Source organism: Pollachius pollachius, assembly GCF_949987615.1.
Source record: "Pollachius pollachius genome assembly, contig: scaffold_498, whole genome shotgun sequence".
Taxonomy (NCBI): domain Eukaryota; kingdom Metazoa; phylum Chordata; class Actinopteri; order Gadiformes; family Gadidae; genus Pollachius; species Pollachius pollachius.
This window is the reverse complement of record NW_027641634.1, coordinates 2,501-14,696: the sequence shown is the minus strand read 5'-3', so window position 1 is coordinate 14,696 and position 12,196 is coordinate 2,501. Positions and strand designations below refer to the sequence as shown.

The window sequence follows — 12,196 nt, the reverse complement described above, 5'->3', positions numbered from 1 at the left end:
ACACACACACACACACACACACACACACACACACACACACACACACACACACACACACACACACACACACACACACACACACACACAGATGGAGGTCACCAGAGGGGTTATGTCATTCCCAGGAGCTGCAGCAGTGAACACTTCATTGACACCTGACACAAACACATGGTTCAGGAATGCATTGTTAAGAAAGCAGACCTACCCTGAACCTAACCTGTCTCTCTGGGGACTCTGTGGGACCACCTCGACGCTGCAGTCTCTCCACTGTTAGTTCAAATCAATATTTCTAACATAGTGTTTATGGTTATAACCATAAACATATAATGGTTATATAATGGTTATAATGTGTTTAGGCTGGTTTATTTAAATATATATGTTTGGAAATGGTAGGTTCTACATTACTTTTTATTGGTTATTTTCTATCCATAGTTGACCTTTTCGATAGCATTGATGCTATAGTTGATTAGTTATGTTGTAGTTGTAACATGTTTCCCTTGTTGCTGTGTGAACAGGGAGGTCGACTGAGGGGGCATCAGCTCCTTTTAAGACTGGTGTTTTCTTGTTTCCCTGGAGGTCAGGTTGCCAAACTGTTCCAGGATTCTAGCCTGGGCAACGCAGTCCACATTGTGGTGACACGGCTGGTCCTGCTAATGGAAGACCAGGTAATCAGCTGGAGCGCTGGCTGAAGCATACTGCCACCATCTGCTGCTCTCCTCCTCCTCCACCGATCCCCACCGGTGGAGGAGGTGGAGCGTGGGGGAGGTGGAGGGTGGAGGAGGTGTAGGGTGGGGGAGGTGGAGGAGGTGGAGGGTGGAGGAGGTGGAGGAGGTGGAGGGTGGGGGAGGTGGAGGAGGTGGAGGAGGTGGAGGGTGGGGGAGGTGGAGGGTGGGGGAGGTGGAGGAGGTGGAGGGTGGGGGAGGTGGAGGGTGGGGGAGGTGGAGGAGGTGGAGGGTGGGGGAGGTGGAGGGTGGGGGAGGTGGAGGAGGTGGAGGAGGTGGAGGGTGGGGGAGGTGGAGGGTGGGGGAGGTGGAGGAGGTGGAGGAGGTGTAGGGTGGAGGGTGAGGGTTGGAGGAGGTGGAGGGTGGAGGAGGTGTAGGGTGGAGGGTGAGGGTTGGAGGAGGTGGAGGGTGGAGGAGGTGGAGGGTGGAGGGATGGGGGAGGTGGAGCGTGGGGGTGGAGGAGGTGGAGGGTGGAGGGATGGGGGAGGTGGAGCGTGGGGGTGGAGGAGGTGGAGGGTGGAGGAGGTGGAGGTGGAGGGATGGGGGTGGGGGAGGGGCGAGTGACCCTCAATGTGGTCCTCACAGTGAGGTGAGGGATCATGGTATCAGGGCGCCCCACCGCCTGGAGGGGTCCCCTCCTGGCTGTTTCAGGGGTCCCCTCCTGGCTGTCTCAGGGGTCCCCTGCTGGCTGTCTCAGGGGTCCCCTGCTGGCTGTCTCAGGGGTCCCCTGCTGGCTGTCTCAGGGGTCCCCTCCTGGCTGTCTCAGGGGTCCCCTCCTGGCTGTCTCAGGGGTCCCCTGCTGGCTGTCTCAGGGGTCCCCTGCTGGCTGTCTCAGGGGTCCCCTGCTGGCTGTCTCAGGGGTCCCCTCCTGCCTGTCTCAGGGGTCCCCTCCTGGCTGTCTCAGGGGTCCCCTCCTGGCTGTCTCAGGGGTCCCCTGCTGGCTGTCTCAGGGGTCCCCTCCTGGCTGTCTCAGGGGTCCCCTGCTGGCTGTCTCAGGGGTCCCCTCCTGGCTGTCTCAGGGGTCCTGACCTCACATAAACATAAACACACACGTGTGTGTCCTTCCATTTGCTCGTTAACGTGAGGGTCGTTAGCGGTGGCTGCTGTTAGCGTTGTTATTCTTAGCGCGCTGTGTTTAGGCTGAGGTCAGCGCAGGGTTAGAGTGGTCTGGCCCCCTGGAGGGGGGGGGGGGGGGGGGATGAGACGATGGCTCGTTAAGTCACCGCACGCATTCCTGGCTTACAAACGGCAGAGGGCTGTGAGCCCCGCTGCCACACACACACACACAAACACACACACTTACACGCAAACACACACAAAAACACGCACACGCACACACACGCACACACACGCACACGCACACACACGCACACGTACACACGCACCATTGGTCCAGCTCTACTGCGGTGGCCCCCCACTCTGTGTCTCTGGGCCCCCCCTTTGGCGGCCAGCGCTGGGACGGCCCAGCGTGGGCTTTCTGTGCTGATGGGGGCCGTGATGGGACGCCCTGTGGGTTTGGCGTGAGGGCATTACCAACTGGCCTTGGCTGAGGTGCAACCCGTGCGTATCAGAGCCCATCTCAGTCTAGTGCTTGGCACTGATTCAGTTTAATTTGGTGGTCATGTGCGTGTTCTTCTGTCTCCCCGGTCAGCCAACCCTAGAGATCAACCATCACGCCGGGAAATCCCTGGACAGCTTCTGCAAGTGGCAGAAGTCCATCCAGCACCGGAGCAGCTATGGAAACGCCATCCCGGACAACGGCATCGCCCACCACGACACGGCCGTGCTCATCACCAGGTCAGGGCCCCAGCGGTGGAGGGTCAGGGCCCCAGAGCGGTGGAGGGTCAGGGCCCCAGAGCGGTGGAGGGTCAGGGCCCCAGCGGTGGAGGGTCAGGGCCCCAGAGCGGTGGAGGGTCAGGGCCCCAGGTCAGGGCCCCAGAGCGGTGGAGGGTCAGGGCCCCAGGTCAGGGCCCCAGAACGGTGGAGGGTCAGGGCCCCAGAGCGGTGGAGGGTCAGGGCCCCAGGTCAGGGCCCCAGTGGTGGAGAGTCAGGGCCCAAGAGCGGTGGAGGGTCAGGGCCCCAGAGCGGTGGAGGGTCAGGGCCCCAGAACGGTGGAGGGTCAGGGCCCCAGAGCGGTGGAGGGTCAGGGCCCCAGAGCGGTGGAGGTTCAGGGCCCCAGGTCAGGGCCCCAGAGCGGTGGAGGGTCAGGGCCCCGTCTTAGGGCCCCGGGTTAGGGCCCCAGGTTAGGGCCCCAGAGCGGTGGAGGGTCAGGGCCCCAGAGCGGTGGAGGGTCAGGGCCCCAGAGCGGTGGAGGGTCACCGCCCCAGGTCAGGGCCCCAGAGCGGTGGAGGTTCAGGGCCCCAGGTCAGGGCCCCAGAGCGGTGGAGGGTCAGGGCCCCGGCTTAGGGGCCCGGGTTAGGGCCCCAGGTCAGGGCCCCAGAGCGGTGGAGGGTCAGGGCCCCGGGTTAGGGCCCCGGGTTAGGGCCCCAGGTTAGGGCCCCAGAGCGGTGGAGGGTCAGGGCACCCGGGTTAGGGCCCCGGGTTAGGGCCCCAGAGCGGTGGAGGGTCAGGGCCCCGGCTTAGGGCCCCGGGTTAGAGCCCCAGGTTAGGGCCCCAGAGCGGTGGAGGGTCAGGGCCCCGGGTTAGGGCCCCAGGTTAGGGCCCCAGAGCGGTGGAGGGTCAGGGCCCCGGGTTAGGGCCCCAGAGCGGTGGGGGGTCAGATCACCATGAGCAGTGTTGTCCTTTATAAAGGTCAATCTTGTTGAGATCAACTCTCTTCGTTTCTTGACTAAATATCAGACCATGTGACAAGTGAAGTTGGTTACAGCTAGTTATAGTTGGTTACAGCTAGTTATAGTTGGTTACAGCTAGTGATACAGAATTCATGTACAACACCTCGGTTCAGAGCGACCACACTGATGTAAAGAATCATTCATGAGACACTTAGTCTGAGGTAGGACTGGTGAATATTTCCTCACCACTTCACACTGAGGAAGATGACAAGCCCACTCGCCGGTGTCTGACGACAGACCGTTGCTTCTCTGCAGCTGCTGCTAGAGTATAAAGAAACAAAGAGACAGGTGACACAAGGACCAGACAATGGGAGTTCTTCTGAGAGCTGCCCTGAGAAAATGGAAAGAAACCGTAAGGAGAGGGAAGAGTAGACACTGCAGCTGCCTCAAATCTGACAGCATTTAGCCAATGTGGCTCAAAGGGTTAGGGTTAGGGTTAGCCTAACCCTAACCCTAACCCATTGAGCCAATGTGGCTCAATGGGTTAGGGTTAGCCTAACCCTAACCCAACCCTAACCCTTTATTTCTCCCTGTCTTTGTCCTTCTGTCAATCTGTCTTTAACTCTCTTCCCCTCTCTCGCTCTGTCTCCCTCTCTCTTTAACCTCTTTTCTTCTCCGTCTCTCTCGCTCTCTCTCTCTTTAACGCTCTCTCCTTGTCACTGTCTCTCTGTCTCTCTCTCTCGCCCTGTCTCTGTCCATGTGTATATCTCTCTCTTTGTCTCACACTTCTCCAGTGTATGAATGTTGCATTGTAGTGGGTGGCTAGAGGACATGATGCAGTTAAAGTAATGTGAGGTATTTAAGTCCATCATGCTAACCCTGTGGGAACAGCATGCTCATGTGGAATCCCTTTATCATGCGAGGGATGGAACCCTCCCAGACCGAGTGCAGTGGTCATCCTAGATTTCCTTCTATTGTTCTGAACTGCTATCACCTCTGTCCACTGTCTGTCTCTCTGTGTTAAACGTCTGTCCGTGAGCCTGATGTCCACAGTAGTATGATGTGTCTGTCTCTCTGACCGGCATTGTGTTACAGAGTGCATCGGACACCATCATCATCGTCGTCATCCTCACTAATATTAATATTAGAATCTGTGCAAAAGCACAAAATATCATTTTAAAGAGTGACAAGCTCTTGTCAAATGCCATAGCAAAGTCTAACTCATTAAATGCTAACTAAAAGTGTTCTTCAGAATTAACAGTTCCATGTTGTTAATCTAAAAACCTTTCAGATGCAAGTAGACATTTATTTACATTCCCCCCCACCAAAAACACAAGCCCTGTAAATGTTTTTTTTAAATGACCTGTAGGAATGAATGAAGCCTGAGATGAGGATGTTTAGTTGAATTATTTAAGTCTCTTTCTGATAATATCCAGTGGGGTGTGTGTGTGTGTGTGTGTGTGTGTGTGTGTGATAATATCCAGTGGTGTGTGTGTGTGTGTGTGTGTGTGTGTGTGTGTGTGTGTGTGTGTGTGTGTGTGTGTGTGTGTGTGTGTGTGTCTGTGTGTCTGTGTGTCTGTGTGTCTGTGTGTGTGTTCCTGGCAGTTTGTCTGTGGCCTTGTGTCTACCAGGCTATCTTTCGCTGTATCCACATTGTGGCCTGGGCATGAATATGTGTGCCTTGTGTGTCTCTATTGTGTGTCTCTAATGTGTCTCTAATGTGTCTCTATTGTGTCTCTAATGTGTCTCTAATGTGTCTAGTGTGTGACTCTAATGTGTCTCTAGTGTGTCTCTAATGTGTCTCTAGTGTGTGTATCTCTAGTGTGTGTCTCTAGTGTGTGTCTCTAATGCGTCTCTAGTGTGTGTCTCTAATGTGTCTCTAGTGTGTCTCTAATATGTCTCTAGTGTGTGTATCTCTAGTGTGTGTCTCTAATGTGTCTCTAGTGTGTGTCTCTAATGTGTCTCTAGTGTGTGTCTCTAGTGTGTCTCTAGTGTGTGTCTCTAATGTGTCTCTAGTGTGTGTCTCTAATGTGTCTCTAGTTTGTGTCTCTAATGTGTCTCTAGTGTGTGTCTCTAGTGTGTGTCTCTAATGTGTCTCTAGTGTGTGTCTCTAATGTGTCTCTAGTGTGTGTCTCTAATGTGTCTCTAGTGTGTGTCTCTAATGTGTCTCTAGTGTGTGTCTCTAGTGTGTGTCTCTAATGTGTCTCTAGTGTGTGTCTCTAATGTGTCTCTAGTGTGTGTCTCTAATGTGTCTCTAGTGTGTGTCTCTGATGTGTCTCTAGTGTGGACTTAACCTGGACTTAACCTGCAGAATGCATGTGTGTGTGTGTGTGTATGTTTATATATATATGGACCTGGGTTTGTCTGGGGGTCCTCTGTATTTACCTTTGTAAATAATATTATTAATAATAAATGTTCTTCCTGTCTGCAGATACGACATCTGTATCTACAAGAACAAGCCCTGTGGAACTCTAGGTAAGACAAACACACACACACACACACACACACACACACACACACACACACACACACACACACGCACACACACACACACACACACACGGGCGTATGCCTACACTACAAGCACACATAAGCATGAACACAAACACAGCCCCAGCAGTACATGATGCAGAGGAAAGTGTCCCTGTGTTGGTACGGTCCAGGGGAGGGGTGTCCCTGTGTTGGTACGGTCCAGGGGAAGTGTCCCTGTGTTGGTACGGTCCAGGGGAAGTGTCCCTTTGTTGGTACGGTCCAGGGGAGGGGTGTCCCTGTGTTGGTACGGTCCAGGGGAGGGGTGTCCCTGTGTTGGTACGGTCCAGGGGAAGTGTCCCTGTGTTGGTACGGTCCAGGGGAGTGGTGTCCCTGTGTTGGTACGGTCCAGGGGAGGGGTGTCCCTGTGTTGGTACGGTCCAGGGGAAGTGTCCCTGTGTTGGTACGGTCCAGGGGAGGGGTGTCCCTGTGTTTGTACGGTCCAGGGGAGGGGTGTCCCTGTGTTGGTACGGTCCAGGGCAGGGGTGTCCCTGTGTTGGTACGGTCCAGGGGTGGGGTGTCCCTGTGTTGGTACGGTCCAGGGGAAGTGTCCCTGTGTTGGTACGGTCCAGGGCAGGGGTGTCCCTGTGTTGGTACGGTCCAGGGGAGGGGTGTCCCTGTGTTGGTACGGTCCAGGGGAAGTGTCCCTGTGTTGGTACGGTCCAGGGGAGGGGTGTCCCTGTGTTTGTACGGTCCAGGGGAGGGGTGTCCCTGTGTCGGTACGGTGCAGGGCAGGGGTGTCCCTGTGTTGGTACGGTCCAGGGGAGGGGTGTCCCTGTGTTGGTACGGTCCAGGGGAAGTGTCTCTTTGTTGGTACGGTCCAGGGGAGGGGTGTCCCTGTGTTGGTACGGTCCAGGGGAGGGGTGTCCCTGTGTTGGTATGGTCCAGGGGAGGGGTGTCTCTCTGGTGGGGCCGGACTAGGGGCTCATGATCTGATAAAGAAGGGTTGTGTTTTCGTAGTTCCTTCTCCTTCCTACCATGTAGAATAGAAGGCAGTGGAAGGCGCTAAGTCACGGTTTGAATTTGTTATTTAGGTTTTCAGTTTGACCTCTTTCACCATATTGCCCGTGTACGAAAGCGCTGAGGGATGTGTGTATATGATGGTTGTGTGTGTTTGTGTGTGTGTTAGGGCTGGCTCCAGTGGGAGGGATGTGTGTATATGATGGTTGTGTGTGTGTTAGGGCTGGCTCCAGTGGGAGGGATGTGTGTATATGATGGTTGTGTGTGTGTTAGGGCTGGCTCCAGTGGGAGGGATGTGTGTATATGATGGTTGTGTGTGTGTTAGGGCTGGCTCCAGTGGGAGGGATGTGTGAGCCTGAGAGGAGCTGCAGCATCAACGAGGACATCGGCCTGGCCACAGCCTTCACCATCGCCCATGAGATAGGGCACACGTGAGTCAGGACACAGCAACACCAACCGACCCTGACCCTGACCCTGACCCCGACCCTGACCCCGACCCTGACCCTGACCCTGACCCTGACCCTGACCCTGACCCCGACCCTGACCCCGACCCTGACCCTGACCCCGACCCTGACCCCGACCCTGACCCCGACCCTGACCCTGACCCTGACCCGACCACACACACTGTCAACAGGCCCACATTCTGTGGTGTCACTGAGCAAGGCACTAGATCCTCAAGCAGGCAGCAGGGCCAATGCTGAACGATATGGGGGCCATTAGTGCTAACCCCCCCAACCTCCGAGCACTGGTCCCCAGGTCACATCTCTCAGCTCCCTGACCCCACAGTGGACCCCCTGACCCCCCAGTGGACTCCGTTGGCATTTAATAACCATAAACGTACCATCGATTTATACAGTGATTAAACCAATAAGACGACGTTGCTCCCATTTCTACTATCATGTCCCATGGTGTGAGCTCCTGCTGGGGTGCTTCTTGTCGGGGGGGTTGACCCTCTGTGTGTCTCTGTGTACGATGCTGACGCCATGTGGCGTTGCCCCTGCTCCAGGTTCGGGATGAACCACGACGGCGTGGGGAACGCCTGCGGCTCCCGCAGCCAGGAGACGGCCAAGCTGATGGCCGCCCACATCACCATGAAGACCAACCCCTTCGTCTGGTCCGCCTGCAGCCGCGACTACATCACCAACTTCCTGGAGTGAGTCGGCCAATCGCTGTGTCAGCATGAGCCCTCGAAATGTGAACTGAGCTTTGTCAAAATCTGCCTTTCTTGTGTTACTCACGTGTGTACACAACGGTTTGTGTAACCCACCTGTTACACAACGCTTTGTGTAACCAACCTGTTACACAACGCTTTGTGTAACCCACCTGTTACACAACGCTTTGAGAATGATCCCTTGTCATGGGAGATGTTTTGAACCCCTCTTTGCTCTGGATTGAAATAACCAGAGGGTTAGTATTGGGATGCAGAGCAGGACTCATGCAGACAGAGTTACAGTGTTGAACATGCTGCTCTGTGTCCTCTGTTTCCCCCTCAGCTCGGGGATGGGCCTGTGTCTGAACAACCTGCCGCCCAAACAGGAGTTTGTGTACCCCACCACGGCCCCGGGCCAGGCCTACGATGCAGACGAGCAGTGCCGCTTCCAGTACGGCGTCAAGTCGCGGCAGTGTAAATACGGGGTCAGGAAACCTGCTGTCGCTCTGGGAGTACCGTCAGCTGCTCCCCTTGTCTGAGGGGACATGATGGGGTTAGGGTTGTGTGCTGTAAGGCTTACTAAGACAATGTAGGGATCTGAAAGTTAGCAGGAGCCTGTTGAATGTAACGGTGGACTGGGGACCAGTGTTCTCCTGGACGCTGTGGGACTGGTAGCCTTGCTGTTGCATTCTGCTGCTTTAAGATTGCAGATGATGAGTTGCAGGGTCTAGGGGGGAAGAAATGAGTGGATGAGTTGTTAACGGGGACATTTCTTGTTGGGATATTATATATTTTTAAATAGAAGTATTGAACAGACCCTTACTGTGCTGATTAAAAACATGTGTGTTGTTGAGAGCTCTTGGTTGTGAGGGTTAGGGTTACTGGGTGAGGGTTAGGGTTACTGGGTGAGGCCTAGGGTTACTGGGTGAGGGTGAGGGTTAGGGTTACTGGGTGAGGGTTAGGGTTACTGGGTGAGGGTTAGGGTTACTGGGTGAGGGTTAGGGTTACTGGGTTAGGGTTAGGGTTACTGGTTGAGGGTTAGGGTTACTGGGTGAGGCTTAGGGTTAGGGTAAGGGTTAGAGATGGGGTTAGGTTAGGCTAGGGTTAGAGATGGGTTTAGGTTAGGCTAGGGTTAGAGATGGGCTTAGGTTAGGCTAGGGTTAGAGATGGGGTTAGGTTAGGCTAGGGTTAGAGATGGGGTTAGGTTAGGCTAGGGTTAGAGATGGGGTTAGGTTAGGTTAGGGTTAGAGATGGGGTTAGTTTAAGCTAGGGTTAGAGATGGGGTTAGGTTAGGCTAGGGTTAGAGATTGGGTTAGGTTAGGCTAGGGTTAGAGATGGGGTTAGGTTAGGCTAGGGTTAGAGATGGGGTTAGGTTAGGTTAGGGTTAGAGATGGGGTTAGTTTAAGCTAGGGTTAGAGATGGGGTTAGGTTTAGGTTAGTTGAGGTTTTGGCTCAAGATGAATGTCCCTGATGCTCATGCTCTCCCATCTATGTATTGGGTCTTTCATCCCTTAGATAATGAGGAACAGCATGCTCCATAACGACGCAACATTACCTTTATTCAGCTGCTCGTTAAACAGTCAGACCACCCAAAAGAGATCATTTGTTTATCAGTTAATCACCACTGAAGGTTCCATCCTCCATCCAGCTGTCCAGGTCGTGAGGAGTGAATGATTCCTGAACCTATGATGTTGTGTGGGGTGGAGTCCCTTCAGACCTTCTCTGTCACTATATTATTTTGCTATATTGGACAGACAACTCCAAGGGGGCCAAGGAAACATCTGGAGCTGTGCACTGCTTTACAGACTCATTATCATTGATAGACTTGGTAGGAACACATGTCTACAATAAAGTAAGGCCCCATATGGCAGAGCCATTGAGAGGGCCCTCAAACACTCCCAGCTCGAGTCGGGGGGGGAGAGGGAGCGAGAGAGAGAGAGAGAGAGAGAGAGAGAGGGAGAGAGAGAGAGAGAGGGAGAGAGAGGGGGGAGAGAGAGAGGGAGAGAGAGAGAGAGAGAGAGAGAGAGAGGGGGGAGAGAGAGAGAGAGAGAGAGGGAGCGAGAGAGAGAGAGAGAGAGAGAGAGAGATAGAGGGAGAGAGAGAGGGAGAGAGAGAGAGAGAGAGGGAGCGAGAGAGAGAGAGAGAGAGAGAGAGAGAGAGAGAGAGAGAGAGAGGGAGAGAGAGAGAGAGAGAGAGAGAGGGGGGAGAGAGAGAGACAAGAGAGAGAGAGAGAGAGAGAGAGGGGAGAGAGAGAGAGACAGAGAGAGAGAGAGAGAGGGGGGGAGAGAGAGAGAGAGAGACAGAGAGAGAGAGGGAGAGAGAGAGCGAGGGGGAGAGAGAGAGAGACAGAGAGAGAGAGAGGGGGAGAGAGAGAGAGAGAGAGAGAGAGCGAGGGGGAGAGAGAGAGAGACAGAGAGAGAGAGAGGGGGAGAGAGAGAGACAGAGAGAGAGCTGTGCATTAAGGGTTCAGATTAGTTTCTTAGTGTTTTGATAACGTCCCATTGCTCTCTGCCGTTCTCTCCCTCCTCCAGGAAGTTTGCAGCGAGCTGTGGTGCATGAGCAAGAGCAGTCGCTGCATCACCAGCAGCATCCCGGCGGCCGAGGGAACCATCTGCCAGACCAACACCATTGAGAAAGGGGTAAACAGCGCCGCAGCAATGTGTGGCTTTGTGTGTGTATGGGACGGCTTTCATGCTTGTGTGTTTGTGTTTCTACTTTTTGTTAGTATTTGTGTGTGTTTTTTTCCCTTGCATGTGCCTATATCATTTTCCATCAGTAATCCATATGTTGATGTTGTTGTTCTTGTACAGGCAGGATGTATCTATATGCCTATAACTAGAGTGCATGTATTTGTGTTTGACGGCTGTGTGTTCCAGTGGTGCTATAACACGCTGTGTGTTCCAGTGGTGCTATAACATGCTGTGTGTTCCAGTGGTGCTATAACACGCTGTGTGTTCCAGTGGTGCTATAACATGCTGTGTGTTCCAGTGGTGCTATAAGCGGCTCTGCGTGGCCTACGGAACGCGTCCTGAAGGCGTCGACGGGGGCTGGGGCCTTTGGTCCCCGTGGGAGGAGTGCAGCCGGACCTGTGGGGGCGGCGTGTCCTCCTCGATCAGACACTGTGACAGCCCCAGGTAAACCCCTCAGCCTACCCCTCGCTGCACTCAGGCTTTCGCGGTGGTTTGTCCCATTCCCAGTCCGGGCGGAGACAGCGCTCTGCGTTGTCATGTTGATGCGTCTGAATATATAGTTATTAGGGAAACTCAAACTCCCCATTGGGCAGTGAAATAAATATATAATAAGAGATGACCATAAATAATATACCTTTCAGCTATGAATCCATCTTATTCAGATTTAATCTGAAGTATAGAACATATTCCTGCATTATTTCACCAAAGCTCCTGTTTTGTGATTTTCCAAGCGTCTTTCGCACATTTCCCGCTGACGTGGTTCAATTTCCTTTTCCATGACCTTAATCAGAAGCAGCCATCTTGGCTTAAGATGGATGGCGTGGTACTGTCAGCATTGGTTTTGGTTGTAAAGGTGTTGCAGTGATGATCTGTGACAGAGCCTGAGTCAATATCTTAGCAGATTGGAAACAGGTGGACAGAGACAGGAGAGACGTAGCCATGTGACGGAGAAGAGCTGAAGCTAAATGATCCTCAGATGTGTGTGTGTGTGTGTGTGTGTGTGTGTGTTATGTGTGTGTGAGTGTGTGTGTGTGTTTGTTTTCATCTTGGCTGTGTTGCTGTCTTGTCTTGTCTTCAGGCCGACTATCGGTGGAAAGTATTGCCTGGGGGAGAGAAAGCGCTTCAGATCCTGCAACATAGACGTGAGCACTCTAACCTCAACAACATCATCATCATCATCATCATCATCATCATCATCATCATCATCATCATCTTTGTTGTGTACACCATCGTCCTCTTCATCGATGACATCATCGCCTTGCTGTCCGATATGGTGCTCTCATTGTGTGTGTGTGTGTGTGTGTGTGTGTGTGTGTGTGTGTGTGTGTGTGTGTGTGTGTATGTGTGTGCGTGTTGCAGGAGTGCCCCGTGGGCTCGCAGGATTTCCGAGAGATTCAGTGTGCTGACTTTGACAGC

General features: G+C 53.7%; 1 protein-coding gene across 1 annotated transcript in view; it reads left to right on the top strand.

Moving 5' to 3' along the window:
* Positions 1 to 578: 578 nt before the first annotated feature.
* Positions 579 to 12,196, top strand: part of LOC307091525 (A disintegrin and metalloproteinase with thrombospondin motifs 10-like) — a gene marked incomplete at both ends in the record, with an annotated part of 11,664 nt that continues 46 nt past the window's right edge. The window contains 10 exons of the mRNA XM_079759163.1: positions 579 to 662; positions 2,371 to 2,516; positions 5,883 to 5,926; positions 7,266 to 7,371; positions 7,947 to 8,093; positions 8,434 to 8,575; positions 10,622 to 10,822; positions 11,079 to 11,224; positions 11,859 to 11,922; positions 12,161 to 12,196. The exon at positions 12,161 to 12,196 is cut by the window's right edge and continues 46 nt beyond it. Coding sequence (XP_079615289.1) covers positions 579 to 662; positions 2,371 to 2,516; positions 5,883 to 5,926; positions 7,266 to 7,371; positions 7,947 to 8,093; positions 8,434 to 8,575; positions 10,622 to 10,822; positions 11,079 to 11,224; positions 11,859 to 11,922; positions 12,161 to 12,196 — 1,116 coding nt within the window. The remainder of the gene's footprint in view (positions 663 to 2,370; positions 2,517 to 5,882; positions 5,927 to 7,265; positions 7,372 to 7,946; positions 8,094 to 8,433; positions 8,576 to 10,621; positions 10,823 to 11,078; positions 11,225 to 11,858; positions 11,923 to 12,160) is intronic.